This window comes from Siniperca chuatsi, linkage group LG1 (genome assembly GCF_020085105.1).
Source record: "Siniperca chuatsi isolate FFG_IHB_CAS linkage group LG1, ASM2008510v1, whole genome shotgun sequence".
NCBI classification, from domain to species: Eukaryota; Metazoa; Chordata; class Actinopteri; order Centrarchiformes; family Sinipercidae; genus Siniperca; species Siniperca chuatsi.
This window is the reverse complement of record NC_058042.1, coordinates 15,554,558-15,570,597: the sequence shown is the minus strand read 5'-3', so window position 1 is coordinate 15,570,597 and position 16,040 is coordinate 15,554,558. Positions and strand designations below refer to the sequence as shown.

Genomic DNA, 16,040 nt, shown 5'->3' with positions numbered 1-16,040 from the left:
CAACTGAGCTTTATCTAACATGTCAAGATGATTCAATTAGATGATTGCATATCTATGCTCCAAAACTAACTGCATTACAAATGCAGCCCAGCCATTTAGGAATTAAAATATCCCAGAGAGAAGATTATGATAGAGGCTGAAAATAAAATATTTTGTCAAAAGTTCCACATCTAAACTTCCTGGGTGAGAGCTCAGCAGGTTTGTACAAACACGGTGCTGCACCTATTAGCTGTGCTCTATTGTAAAGGAGAGAGAGAGAGACAGAGCTTGAGGGCAGGAAAATGCTAAGTGGGCCCCTTAGCCTAGTCAACCTTCAGTGGGTTTCATTTATCTTCATCTTGTTAGACTAAATTAATTAACAATCTCAATGTTACACACTTTCTCCTTTCATTACATCAAATAATGGCAGAAATGTAGGGGGAGGTCCTGCCCACTGGGAGTAGACAGAGACTGAAGACATCTCTCCTCTCTCTCTCTCTCTCTCTCTCTCTCTCTCTCTCTCTCTCTCTCTCTCTCTCTCTCTCTCTCTCTCTCTCTCTCTCTCTCTCTCTCTCTCTCTCTCTCTCTCTCTCTCTCTCTCTCTCTCTCTCTCTCTCTGTTCACATCTCTGTATTCTGTCTCTCTTCCTTCCCCTTTCTCTCTCACACTCGCTCAAATTGTCTCTTTGACTGCACAAACAAAACCTGTTAAACGTCTTCCGTAAACATAAAAAATTGATCTAAAATGAAAACACATCTTCTTTTCAACAAAGAGAAAAACTGTGAGGCTTACAATAACATGAGCATGAATACTGTAGGTTGTCTATTAAAGACACTGTGCACATTGTATACTGTACTTCAGAGAACTTTTGCGTTAGCTTTTAAACAGAATTTTAAACAGACTGGCATTATTTTTATGAGACACTACAAAAGCTTTGACTTGTACGTAAAATATGGAGTTTAGACTTTTCCCCATCTCAAGAGTTTGATCAGCTTTTACAGCTATTAAAACTCACTGTATGTACAGTATGACTCAAAACCAAACTCATGACTCATTACAATAATGAAAGGCCCATCCGGTGTGCTACTGAGATATGTGGTACAGTATAAAAAGTCAATAACATCTGCACATTGAAGAAAACATGTATGGGCATGTTCAGAAAGCCCCCTTTGACCTAATTCAGTTGCTTGGGAAAAGATACTGGGATTCTTCACTGGAGGAATGTCTAACTGCCACATCCATCCACCCCTGTTTCTATCCTTTTCTCCCCTTTCACCCCTACCCCCACCCCACAGCCCACTCCAGGACACAAGTCTTATCCAAGCAAAAGGGCTAACCCTGAAGTAAAGCCTGCCTTTAATCTTGGCCTGATTGTTGAGGCCTCCAATCTCCAGCGAGTGTGCGTGATATCTTTCTACTGGCTCTCCTTCTTTAATTAAAACAGACATTGACAGAAGGATGTGGATTAGTAGTGCAATAATGTGTTTACTTAGAATAATCACAGTGTTTTCTCACTGCTATGAGAACAAAAGGAAATTGTTGAGAAACAGCCAAGGTCAAAGGTCATTATTTGTTTTGTTTTTTCTTTTGTAGATGTGGGATTAGATGTGGAAATATTCCTGGTGCATCTGAGATATGCTTCTGCCCCACCTCTTCACTATACCACTCCACTGCAACATGCAGTATACAGTACATCTTTAGTACAGTTAGTTATCCACCAAACTGGTTTCAACAGGTGCGCTGCCATCCACTTTGTACCATTACTTTTTTTTTAAAAAGCAGAAATGAGCATAGGCAGTGAGCTCTCAAAAATTTAACATGCTGTATGCCTGAATAACTTCTGTCAAACCATAGCAGATTTACCACACCAAACAAATTGGTTCCTTGCCATGAAAGATAAAACAGATACTGTACCCTTTTGAATTACATATTTTATTTGTTTACTGCAGCAAACAGTAAGTATATGAAGTATTTATGAATATGTACTAAATATATTTATTTATATGTAAGTGAAAAATGGCTCTTTCAATTTGTTAAATCTAATAAAATCAAAAGAAATGGTTTCAGTTAACAGTCAGTCATATAAATGTGGGACTCAATCTTATTTTTACTATGATTTTAAATGGTTGAATTTTAAAGATAAATAAGATAAATTTAAATGCATGAGAGATTTTCCTATTGAATTCCTGAAGGACATTTTGACTAGCGAGAGTAATGGTATCAAATTGTCCTTTCTTTTTAAAATGCCCCCAACAGTTCTGAGAGAGAAAAAATGCTGTTAATTTAATCAAATAAGTGACCTTTTGAAAAAGAAATCAAAGAGGATTCATTAGCTTTAGTAAAGTTTGGCTGACAGCAGCTTTGAAAGGCAGATGCTGCTGCTGTGGCTTCTAATGAGCCAACCCTAATTAGGGAGCAACACTGGAGCCTAGAGAAGGTGGTTGACTAGGAAAGGAGCCAATGGTAAATACACTCTCTTATTTACTTCCTCTGTGTGTAATGACAGCACAAATTTTTAATTAGAATCACAGGAAGAGTAAAGACAAAAATGTAAATCTTTATGGTAGGTTGAATACAAACAGGGAACACAACAGGAAACAGCAGTACATCACAAGACAGATATGCCAGCCACTGCCTCGCCCCAACATCCCTGATTAGGGTGCTCAGTAAGGGAGGGCAGATGGGGAGAGTGGTCAGACAAAAGCATGCAGTGTTAAAGACACAGAAAGCCTGATCTGCAGGTCCTTTAAGCTTTAAAAGGGAGAGGGAAAAAAGGAACAGCTCATCTATATGTGTCCCTTAAGTTGTTGATTTGTGCTTGCAGCCTGACTGGAGGCTATCTGGGTGAGCATGTGAGTCAGCCACACACTACATGAACACAATCATAACACACGACTTGGGTAAATACGTTAGAATTCATGTTTGACATTGTTCAAATATACAGACACATGCGCACACACAAACATGTGCACGCACCCACAGGACAAAGTCTAAAAGCTAACAATGTGTCAGACCCCTGTTAACCCGCTACCACCCCTGCCCGACCTATGATCCTAAATGGCAACAACAGAAATGAAACTAACCTCAGTAAAAAGCTGCTACGAAGAAAGCCCTCCATGTCAGCGTGTGGGGTTCTGGCAGGAGAAATCACAGAGAACCATTTTCACTAAGAAACGAGTAATAATCAAGAAGAACAAGGAGAAAAGGGAGAAAGGAGGGAAGGAAAGAAAGAAAAACACATAGAGCATACATCTTCCTCCTATAATAAGGCATGTCTTTAATTAAAGCAGAAATATGGCTACAAACCCATCCTCTCTTTTATGAACTGACATCATTAATTATACCTCTTTCCATCTAGGGAGTGGATTTGCATACAACATCGGTTTGCACTGAGAGCCTGATGATATGTTTGCATCAAATAAACTCTGCCTACTGATCTCTATACAGTCTTTTTCCACGGCTGTGTGCAGATATATACATGTACATCCAGCACTGTAACCACAGATCCCAGAACAGCTCCAGTCTGTTCAGAGTAGCAAACGGTGGTCCAGCTGCAGCCCATGTGTGGTGAGGGTGCTGTGGCTTCTGGGAGCCCGGCCGCAAGGGACCCAAGCTGGGACTCACAGCGTCAATGAGGCAAAAGGATGTGGTCATGATGTCACCACTTGTAGGGGTCGTTCAGAAGCCTTACCCACAAAATACTGGAGACACATGGCTAAAAATGACTTACAACAGGTTTCCATTAGCTTAGTAGTTATTGTCTGTATAATATACACTTTTATTGTGTTGAGATTGGTTGAAAATTGATTAGGACTTCCACATGCTTTGTTTTAAGTGGTAAAAATGAGCAGCGATTCCAGAGAACAGATTTGAGAGTGGGACTTTTGTCAGTGGTTGAAATTGAAATGTCTCTCGGATCTCACAACTAGCCTTATAAAGATACTCAGCCACTGACATATGGCAAGGATATCTTGCAAACATATTTTCAGCACCATAACAAGTCATTTCACTTCAACATTTCATCACTCCACCATAATTTTATTCAATTTCATAACTTTAAAATTCAAGAGCTTTAAAGTCTGCAAATCCAAAATCCTGCTGTGAAAATCACCACTTTTTAACACCAATGGAAAGAAAAATACTCTTTTCTGAACTTCTTCTGTTACAACGCTCCCTCATGCACATCATCATGAATAACAAAAAACACATCAGCAAATAACATCTCAGCCCTTAAACACCTTAAGTTTTACTGACATGGGTGTAATTTGGCATTTTCTCCCCTTGCTCTCGTGGCTTATGAGACAAAGCCACTGAGAGAATGGAAAAAATGAGCTGGGCCCAAGGACACTGTGCCTTTCAGTCTGGCCAGCACTTAGCGAGGCAGTGGATCCACAAGGCCCAGAGGGCTCAGCCGAGACTTTTCTCACAATAAGGTGTCTGGGGAGGCGGGAGTGGCATAGCTAGGGGCGCTGCAGCTCTGCTCTTTTCTCCACTCAGCTGGGCCCAGAGCACATAATACCATCACCACGGCACAGCACACCAAGCCAGTGACAACGTGAGAAAACAACCGTCAAACAGTGCAGAGCAGATCAAGCGTGTCTCCTCACTTCTCTGAGTGCAAAAAGCACACATACTCTGAAGCAGGCACACACAAACTTAAACAATTACCAACACAAATGTGAATTTGCTCTGAACTTACAGTACATGCAAACAAATTCTGGAACACATTTACATCCTGCAAACCTTAGTTCAGAAATTAGGAAGAGGAATAGAAACAGTATTGTCTTTGATGCAGAAACTAAACAAATTTACACATAAACCAGTGACAGAATGAACAGAGCACTCTTTATTTATTATCTGAATGTGTGTTTATTTATTTTACCGGCACCTGAATCTTTCAGCAGGCTTGTTAAAACAGTTAAGTAGCGGAAGAGAAAATGAGATAGATTAGGCTATGCTCAGTTTCTATCTTTATCTTTGGTCTTATTCCATAACCCTTGTTCTTCCACTCTCTGTGTGCTTGTGTTTCCTCAGCTGTGCTTGCTGTCTACACTCCCATTGTGGTTAGAAACAACTGAACTAAGCCTATGGAAGCAAAGGTGCGGTTTGGAGAGCAAATTACCAAACTCAGGAAAAAGTGACTGAGCCACATTGTATTTGCTCTTCTCCGAACACAAAAAAACAAGAATGTCTTTAAATTTAAGGCTAGGCCACAATTCAAGGGCAGGCTTTTTGGTGAAGGAGAAGAAGGGAGGATAGACATAACTAAGTTGGCCTGGACCAGTCCGATCAGCATGGCAGCCCTTTCGAAGAATGAGCCTCTGCCAAAAGCTGCCTCTGCCTAACCAAGTCTCCCACCATCTGCAACAAATGTGCTCTATTAAAGCAGTACCATATGGACAACAAGCTACCTATTAACACGGCTTCAGCACATCCCCTTAACCCAGCCCAGATTTCAAACTTCCAGTCAAATTGACTGCTGATTTAATGCACCGCCAGCAGCCATGTGGGTCTTGGCACGAGACGGCACTCTCAGCCTTCAGTCATTAACAGGCTCACGTAGAGCGCGGCGCACAGTGAGACACAGATCCTACCAGTAACTACATCCCAGGTTACTTGGTACATCCCTTAACCAAACCCATATGAGAAAAGTAGCAATATCCAAAGTGAAGGATACAGAGAGCAAGCATGTGCGCTGATCCAGGAACTACTTCTTGAGACAAGTAAACCAGAGCTCAAAACACTCTATTGTACAGAGTGGAAACAAGCTTATGAAGCAGATCTACCCACAGAGCTGCTGCAGTGGCAGCCTAAGTGGTGGCTTATGTCTCAGTTCTTCCACAGTGATGGAGAGTGCATTTGCTCCCTCTGCATGGATCCAAAATGGCAGTGATTAACCCTGCAGGGTGTGTGGTGGTGGTGGTGGTGGTGGGGCGGGGGGACTTTAATCCCTGTGGGCCGGGCGGCCATGTTGACGCCTCTCCCCTCTCTGAGTCATGGGGGGACCCACCCACCGTTCACAAAGCCATGCTCTCTTCTCCTCGACCATGACGCCACAGCTATGAGCCCTCTGTTCTACGACCCAGAGACAACACACACACACACCAAATCAATTACAGTTCTATGGTTTGAACCCGACTCCAAAGTTCAGTAAATTTTGTTTGTTTGTTTTTTCTCAGCTGCTTCAGATACTGCACATAATTCGAGTGGAAACACATTTCTTCTCTCAGAAGCCTGAATGTATACAGAGCTCTGGACTTACAGAGACAAAATCTTTGGAAAGTCTTCAGAATACAGTTTGTTTTTGTCAAAATGTAAAATCAAAACAAACTGTTAATTATTAACCAATTTTGTTCTCCATGTTAATAATATGTCTGTCTGTACAGACCATCAGGCCAGTGAAGATGTTCTTAGTGAACAGATCATTTAGATTTTTTTTACAGATTGTAAGTCAATAGCAAGCTCAGTTTTAAATGATGATGAATTATTGATATTATTATTATTATTCTAGATCTGCTAAGGATGTATCCAAAAAACATTTATTTCTTTTATGTTTTTAACCCTTGAACATGAAACATAAGATCAGTGTTCCAGAACATCTCTGCCAGTAGTGTCCCTATGCAAATTGAAGTGATAAGCTAAAGACTGCCTGATGACAGTCTAATTAAATAAGCATTTCAGTGCTCTCAATGGTGTAGTGGAATGTGTGAAAAGGTACTGTTGGTTCGAGAACAGAGAGGGGGAAAAAAGCTGTCCAAGCAATCCCAACATCCCAGCAGACAGCTTTACGCCAACTCAACACCAAGTCACATGAAATATGGTGAAACCTGGTCCAGCACGTGTCCACACACACTGACATATATGAATTTACACCTACACTGTAGTGCACACACATGCGCGCGCACACACACACACAGACACACCTTATGTTACCTTTACTAATGGCAATTGTGTCCCATTGATCCCCTGCCCCACCCTCTAACCTACACACACACACACACACACACACACACACACACACACACACACACACGTACGCTTGCATGCACAAACACATACACACCTCAGTCAGAGCTGCCAGATGAGTAGTGAATTAATTTGTGTGAGCCACTCCAACATTAAGAAGGTGTGTTGAAAGGTGTCTGCTCATGTTTCAAATTAAACGCGCTGCTGGTCAGCATTAGCACCTCGCCACCCGTCGGCAACTGACACTTAGGGGGCTGAGGGGATGGGAGGAAGGAGGGGAGCCCATCCGCCGTTCACACTGGAATAATTAGAACATGTCAGGAAGAATTAATTTCCTCATTTTTCAAAAGGATACACAGAAATTACCATGTTATTATATGACAGGGTCCCTGGGAGGATTGGATTAAATTTGATTTCTTGCGCAGCCCACACAACAAATTAAAGTCATAAATAAGATGGAAAGAAGCGGGGCACAGAGCATATGTTTATGGCAATGAGTGAAGCCAAGGGACCAGAAACAACTATCTTCATTTCATTTTATTTAAATCAGGCCGACACCGTGTGTCTGAATGACAGCAGTTGCTAATGGGTCGAGATTAGAGGCTCCTTGATATTAACACAGAGATCAAACAATTTCAGCTAAAAAGCAATGGAACGCACAGTGTATATGCTACTAGGTGAGACTATTCTGCAAAGAATGACCAGCTATTGCTTGATCAAGTTCTTACCACAGCAAAACATTTTGCACTTATTTATTTTACTTTGTCCACTGATTCCTGACTTATATATATTGTCTTTTAAATATCACACATGCCACAAACAGAGTGTGGACTGTGATGCTCATCAGCCTGTTTGAGAGTTTTAGGTAACAGAGTAATAACATTTTACCTTGTCCATGTCAGTTAAACCCCATGCATCTTGGAGTCAACAGAAAGCTAATAGCTGAATCTGCTACAATGAGTGGCATACTGACAGACAGATGACCCAAATGCAGAGTTTAGAAACAATGGCATTTGCAAACTGATTCTATATAAAAATGTTTAGCTTTGTATCTGTATTAAAAACAGATTGTCCTTCATATTGTATGCTTTCCCAGAGAGAGGATTAAAGGAAAAAACAAAGATGAGGAGGATTAAAGGACAATCAAATTAGATTTTCTATTTAGGATGAGATGCATCCCAATTTAAAGAGCACATTCAGATGACCCAGTCTAACAACACAACACTGGACACCATCTCTCTTCTTGGGGCTCAGATTATACTTGTTAGCTTACTGTTGCAATTTAATACTGGCTTGCCTGGGAAGAGTTTTTCAACTCTTTCAAAATGGGCCGTCATTAGAGTCTAGCACTCCCCTGGGCACCACAAACTTTAAATAATTTGCGAATCAATTAACTGGCTACACTCAACGCAACAGGGATTTCACACTCCAGGGTCGTGGTGCATTATCAGTTGGAGACGATTCATGGCGTTTTGGGCGAAAAGTTCATGGTTGAAATCATTAATTCATTTTACCGGACTTTTAGTTATGCATTACTTTCCACAGCTGGAGTAGCAAGAAGATTAATGGCATGTTCTTTGGTCCTGTTTTCTGCCGTATATAGCTACTTGAAACTCTGTCCTACAGTACAAGGGAACATACCTTGAGAAGCAGGACAGCAGCCAAGTCCATATTAGGTTTTTATTCTTCTGAATATAAAATATTGTCTATCACACCTTCAGAAAATAATAATAATAATAATAATAATAATAATAATAATAATAATAATAAACTAAGAGGTTAGGTTCTTTTCATGTGATTAAATATGGACCATACTTAATCACCAACTGTAAAGAGAGCCCAGACAACACCGCTCCTAATCATCACTTTAGTTTAAGCACTTCAAAATGAGGTCACTCATGAGTAATACAGAGAGTAAGTTATTAATTGAATGCAGAGTTTAGGAAGATGGATAAAGTTCAGGCGGGTTTTCCACATTCTTGATAGGTAATGACATGTGCAACAATTAGTTTCTCAAATTTGCACTGGGATCCTCTGAAGAAATTGAGGCTGATGAAATTAAAATCTTTGTTAGGCAGTCTTTGTGAAGCGGCCTCTGTTCAGCAACATGTTGACCATAATCACTGTAGGGTCAGTGGACTGAAGAGGCCCATTTGATAAATAATAGATGAAGAATAACCATTCAAAGGTTATTAATCTTCATTTTATGGTGAAGGGCTGTTTATTTAATTTCTGACAGAATGGCTCCCCTGCATCCTTCCCTTGAGTGGTGCCATCGATAGTAGGCTGAGAGCTGTGAGACCATGTGCCTGTTGCTTATTAGATAAATAGCACATACTAACACACAGTGTATATGGCCTATTGTGATGGTCTAACATATCATCAGGTGTTTTCAAATGAGATTGTATGATTGTATTGTATTTGTTCTATATGCGCTCCAGACACAAATTAAATTACTTCCTGTCATGTTTTGAGATTAAGATCTAGATTTTAGACTGTATGAAGTTCCAACTTAATGTCTCAGCAGTGGGATGGTAATGGATGCTAGCCCACAAGGGCTTCATACGATATTTTCTTTTATTACAAATAACAATTTGTAATTTTTGATTAAAATTTTCAAACAAGCATACGGTTCATCTAGTAGCGGCTCGAGATGTTGCGTTGTTCTTGCTATGTGAGGATGTTTTTCTATACTATAGATGGGCTAGTTTTGAATTGATGCAGCCAATACTTAAACATTGATTATATTGACTATAGGCAATTTCTCACTGATTCACAGTAAACCATGTTAACTCTCATAGGTTCCTATGGATCCTACTGTAGATGAAGGCAGAGAAAGAAGTCACTCCTTCATTCTTACACCTCAGACATAAACTGTGCTTATGTTATATTATTATAAAACATAACATCTGGTATCTGGTATCTCAAATTACCTGGAAAGTTTCAAAAGAGATGCTGCATGACTATCTAGTTGATAGCCCTGCAGGCTCACTGCGAATGACACTCGATTCTATCTCTCCTTTAAAAAAGAAGATAATAAAACAAAGAAGGTTAGCTCCATGGTATAACCCCCAGACCTGCAAATTAAAGCAAACATCACGAAAACTTGAAAGGAAATGGCATACCAACAACCTGGAAGAATCTCGTTTAGTCTGGCAAGATAGTCTTAAAACATATAGGAAAGCCCTCCGTTATGCCAGAGCAGCTTACTACTCATCATTAATAGAAGAAAATGAAAACAACCCCAGCTTTCTTTTCAGCACTGTAGTCAGGCTGACAGAGAATCACAGCTCTATTGAGCCATGTATTCCTATAGCCCTCAGTAGCAACGACTTCATGAGCTTCTTTAATGATAACATTTTAACAATTAGAGAAAAAAATTCATCAAGTCCTGCCTTCAACCGGTGCCGACTTGTCTTCAAACACAGAAACCTTGGAAACAGCTGTAGAGCCTGATGTGTGTTTTGGCTGCTTTGCTCCTGTCGATCTTCTTCAGCTGACTTCGATGATTAATTCATCTAAGCCATCAACCTGTCTCTAAGACCCCATTCCAACTAGGCTGCTTAAAGACGTTTTATCCTTAGCACCTCTTTACTGGATATGACCAATCTGTCTTTATTAACAGGCTATGTACCACAATCCTTTAAAGCAGCTGTAATTAAACCGCTTCTTAAAAAGCCCACTCTTGATCCAGGGGTTTAGCCAACTATAGACCTATATTTAACCTTCCCTTTCTCTCTAAGATCCTTGAGAAAGCAGTCGCCAATCAGTTGTGTGACTTTCTAAATAACAATAGTTTATTTGAGGATTTTCAATCAGGATTGCATCAGGAGTGCATCATAGCACAGAGACAGCACTGGTGAAAATTACAAATGACCTTTTAATTGCATCAGACAATGGACTTGTCTCTGTACTTGTCTTGTTAGATCTTAGTGCTGCGTTTGACACCATTGACCATCACATCCTATTACAGAGACTGGAACATGTAATTGGCATTAAAGGAGCAGCACTAAGCTGGTTTAAATCCTATCGATCTCAGTTTGTACATGTTAACGGTGAGTCCTCTGCCCACGCCAAAGTTAGTCACGGAGTTCCACAAGGTTCTGTGCTTGGACCAATTCTATTCACCTTATAGCTGCTTCCTCTAGGCAATATTATTTGGAAACACTCCATAAACTTTCATTGCTATGCAGATGATACCCACTTATATCTATCGATCAAGCCAGATGAAACCAGTTAACCAGTTAACTAAACTTCAAGCATGCCTTAAGGACATAAAGACCTGGATGACCTGCAACTTTCAGATGTTTAACTCAAAACTGAAGTTATTGTACTTGGTCCCAAACACCTCCGAGACACATTATCTAAAGATACAGTTACTCTAGATGGCATTGTCCTGGCCTCCAGCAGCACCGTAAGGAACCTCAGAGTTATCTTTGATCAGGATTTATACTTTAACTCCCACATGAAACAAACTTCAAGGACTGCCTTTTTTGCAAAGATCAGGCACATACTGTCTCAAAATGATGCCAAAAACTTTGTGCAGGCATTTGTTATTTCTAGGTTGGACTACTGCAATTCCTTATTATCCGGCTGCCCAAATAAGTCCCTTAAGACTCTCCAGTTGATCCAGAATGCTGTGGTACGTGTACTGACAAGAACTAGGAAAAGAGATCATATTTCTCCAATATAAGCTTTTCTGCACTGTCTCCCTGTAAAATCCAGAATAGAATTTAAAATCCTTCTCCTCACCTACAAAGCTCTTAATGGTCAGGCACCATTGTATCCTACATAGCTCCTAGTACGTTATTACCCAACTAGAACACTGCGCTCCCAGAATACAGAGTTAATAGAGTCTCCAAAAGTAGAATGGGAGCCAGAGCCCTCAGCTATCAAGCTCCTCTCCTATGGAATCAGATCCCAGTTTGGGTTTGGGAGGCAGACACCATCTCCACATTTAAGAGTATGCTTAAGACCTTCCTCTTTGATAAAGCTTATAGTTAGGGCTGGCTTGGGTGAGTCCTGAACCATCCCTTGGTTATGCTGCTATATGCCTAGACTGCCGGGAGACTTCCCATGATGCACCTCTTACCTCTCTCCTTCTCTCCCTCTCCATCTGTATGCATTTTTATCCCATTACTGCATGTTACTAACTCGACATCTTCTATCTCAGGTAGTTTTGTGCTTTCTCGTTTCTCTCCTCTCTCCTTCTGTCGCTTTCAGCAGGTATTTCTGCCTCTGGAGCTGCAGAGACTGGATCTGTGGTTGTGGGCCACCTGCTGTCCCCGTGTTCCTGCTATTATTATTAATTTATTAATATTAACACTACAATTACTATTCTACTGTTTAAAATAATAATAATATTAATAATAATTCTAGGTGGTATTTGCATTGTGACTAGCTCGCTGCTAGACAGGTGCATGTTCATCTGAGCAGAAGACAGTGTGCGACGTGAAACGGCATGATTAAACAATGGTAAATGGCCATGAACTTTGAATTCAGAGAGACATTTCACTGCTAGAGAGCTTCTCAACCACATTAATATGACTCCCATGATATCTCCAACTGACATTTGGAAGAAAAGAATAATATCAACTAAGTACCTCACCTTTATTTGCTTAATATCTAAGCTACATTTTTATTAGAAAACCTGCACAAGCAGCAGCTGAGCAAAGATTGTTAAAGAAATATTTTTTGTGATGCAGAGAGGACTGTAGTATTCTCTATTCTGTTTTTTAAAGCAAAATGAGCATTTCATAGCAGCTGTCTTACTGTATTGCTTTGAAAATCTTCACTTACATCCCTTTTAAACCAACATATTTTGGTATACAGCCAGAGTTATACAAAGCTTGCCCTGTGACTCTGGTCTGGGTTAAACGTAGTTCTGATACTGCTATGGTATAAAATGATGAATATGTGTTGCTTTAGCACCTACAGGATTAGTATGCAGTAGTTATATAAGTATTATGGGATTGTCTATTATTATCTAATTAAGCTCTTCTACATCTCAGAGATATTTAAAAATGTTTGTGAAATGTAAGTTGTTGCATTAACTTTTCATAATGAGACCAAATAAAGTTTATTCCAAAATATTTTAATTTGATTGATTTCAAGGCTTATTCTAATTAATGACATTTAAGGTTGCACATTTTTGACCAGTGTCATCTGTAAATAAATTGTATTTTTCCTAGTGTAGGAAAAAAAAATCTGTTAGGCTTTAAAAAGCCATTAAGATACTTACAATCAATGAATACTAGAAAGCCTGATTTGACCTTAAAAGTTCAACTCCCACACAAGACAGTGGATTATATCACTCAAAGAGCAATAGAATATGAAAAAAGAAAGAAATTAAAAAACGAATCCTGTGTAACCACAACACAATACTGAAGCAAAACAAGATGCAAGAAAAATAAGTTGGAGGATCTAATGTTTAAAAGGTCTGTCAGGTACTTTGTGGCTATATAACTGTCTAATTGTGCATACATTGTGTGCCTAGCCAGTTGTCCACCTCATTTGATGCAGGTGCTCAGTGTGGGTGAAAGACGGCAGGGGTGTACAAGACATGTGGCAAGACAGAAAAAGCTGAAGAGACAAATTGATACTTACAAAAACTGAAAGACTCAATCCCCAGCTTCCAGCGATCACTGGTCGGCTGATTTTGAATTCATGTAAAAACCTGAAATGTAAGCAAAACAAAGACAAAAAAGGCTATTTTAAGTGTCCAGCATATCATTGTTTTTAATAACTACTGTATAAAATATCTTGCATTTGATTAAAATTCCACAAAAAATACAACATTTAAATAGTATTATTAATGAGTTTAAATCGCTTTAATTTGATTAAAAAACACCAGTGAATTTGGAACATGGTTAAAATCAACAAGGGTCTTAGATAACTTTATTTGCCTACATTGGAACAAATAGAGATACAACAAGTGGAAGAGAATTGGGGCCATAGTGACTGTTGACTAAGGGTCAGAGTCTCCACAGCTGAGCTACTGTAAGACAGCTTTGTTAGTGTCTGACCTTCAGTCCTCACAGCTGTCACCAATGGGAATCCGTCCTAGACAATGTTTAAAATCTACTTCTCTGCTACCTCATTAATCTGTCTTCCAGTCGACAGATTCTACTAATAAACAGCTTTCATATAAAGTGGTTGTTTTATTTAATTTTGCTGTCTTTCTTCAAGCACTGCCTGCTAATGATTTATTTAGGGGCCATGCTCTATTATTTTCAGCATGTCTGTTGAAGTGCTGCAATTTAAGAGCTTTGTTAGAGAACGCACAAATAACCAGGAAACTCCAGTGCAATATAAGTGCATACAGTTTTAGGCATCATCTAAGCCAATTTCCAGCTTAAACTCACCCACAGTTAAGAAGTAATGACAGACCACCTAGCTTCAGAGATGAAAATGCTGTAACCTCATTCATGTTCATTTTCTCACATTATCTTGTGTTTCACAATAAGCCAAGATCTCATTACCAGCTGATTTATACAATTAGTCCGCCTCAGCACTGCCAATTAAACAAGGCCAAGGGTTTTAAGGTCATGCTTAACTGATCTGTCACTAATTAGCACTACAGCACCTCAGTCTCCCATCGCCAGGTCCAATATGCTACCAACAACAAGACCAGATAAATGTACCAACTACCACTGCATTGTTGTCAGAGCACAGTACAGAGTCTGCTACGTGGGAGGCTGGAGGGCTAACAGAATGAGCCAGATAAAGGCAAGAGTTGCAGACGGGTCTGAATGTGGTAGCCTTGAGGCTGGATGTGACAATGGGGTAGAGGAGACCCAGGTGACCCCAGCTGAATGGAAAGCTGCTACATGAATAGCACCTCTGAGTTTAAAGTCTACTCCTGCCTTTCAAATGACGCTAAACACACACTATTTCACTGTTCTGAACTATGCTACAGCTGCAACCACCCACTCCTGTATTCACACACACAAATGTACACACACGATGAACTTATATTAGCCGCTATTCTGTCTACACAACAATCTCTGTCTGCTGGATAAACCACATATTACATGGATGGTAATTCAATAAACCAGTCTTTGTCAAACATCTGGCTATAGGCTCAATTCCTGTTGTGCCTAAATAAATGAGAGCTCTTATAATTACAGAGTAGACATTAACAAACCTTTGAATTCATAATCTGATGTTAATTGAGAACAATGAGGTCTATAATAAATGGGGAAATGTATTCCTTATTCATTGGTTATTTAAGTTAATTATTTGTCTGAGGGGAAAAAAACAAAATAATTTATAATTGCAAATAATGAGTGAAACCAAATGGTATTATAATGAAGCAAATGTAGTAATCCCTGTGGTGTAATAAGAGTCAGTGTCAACCGGCCTATTGTAGTTGCATGTTGCTGCTTTTTTCCTGCTGTGAATTAGACCTACAGGCAGGAAACATAAAACAGGCACTCCCCATTCCTAATTAGAGGATCAGGGATTTATTAAAAACAATTCCAGTCAACCCCAAATTCAAATTATTAGTTTCACCACATTTTTATGAACAAATTGTCAACACACCGATATATTTTCCATAAATTGGTTTTTTTTTTGTTAGAGACAGAAACTGTTAGGGTGATCAAGTAAATTTGGCCCCATTAAGCCACAAGTGAACAATCAGAGTAAGGCACAAATAATTTCACTACACTGAAAATACTGGAGGTTTAGCGCTTAGATACAAAAATCCAAACAGACTGATGGAGCTGACATCAAAGGAGCAGGGACAGAGAGCTCACAGGTACCTGTGGCATTTCTGTCAAAGAGTGGCCTTTTCTCTAGCTTTGACTGTCATAGCTACCTCTCTCTCTCTCTCTCTCTCTCTCTCTCTCTCTCTCTCTCTCTGTCTCTCTGTCTCTCTCACACACACACACACACACACACACACAGACACACACGAAAGAAATACATGAAAATGCAAACATGCGCACACACTGAAGTTGCCAAACAAGATTTCATATGCAGTGAAGCGGAGTTGAAAATTATAGCGCCATTTCCAGTGCTGAACTTTTGTCAGGGAATACACACACAACATACACACACATAAATACACTCTTAGACTTTCGGTACCTAAA

General features: G+C 39.8%; 1 protein-coding gene across 12 annotated transcripts in view; it reads right to left on the bottom strand.

Annotated features, from left to right (window-relative positions):
• The window catches only part of LOC122874085 (transcription factor SOX-6-like), a 140,508-nt gene that overhangs the window by 104,573 nt on the left and 19,895 nt on the right, over positions 1–16,040 (bottom strand). For 8 of the 12 annotated variants that reach the window (XM_044191679.1, XM_044191654.1, XM_044191643.1 and 5 more), the window contains 2 exons: positions 13,552–13,621; positions 3,063–3,113 (listed from right to left, as the gene is read on the bottom strand). In XM_044191679.1, coding sequence (XP_044047614.1) covers positions 3,063–3,097 — 35 coding nt within the window. In that variant the 5' untranslated portion in view covers positions 3,098–3,113; positions 13,552–13,621. The remainder of the gene's footprint in view (positions 1–3,062; positions 3,114–13,551; positions 13,622–16,040) is intronic. The other 4 variants (XM_044191725.1, XM_044191708.1, XM_044191698.1 and 1 more) reach the window with 1 other exon arrangement.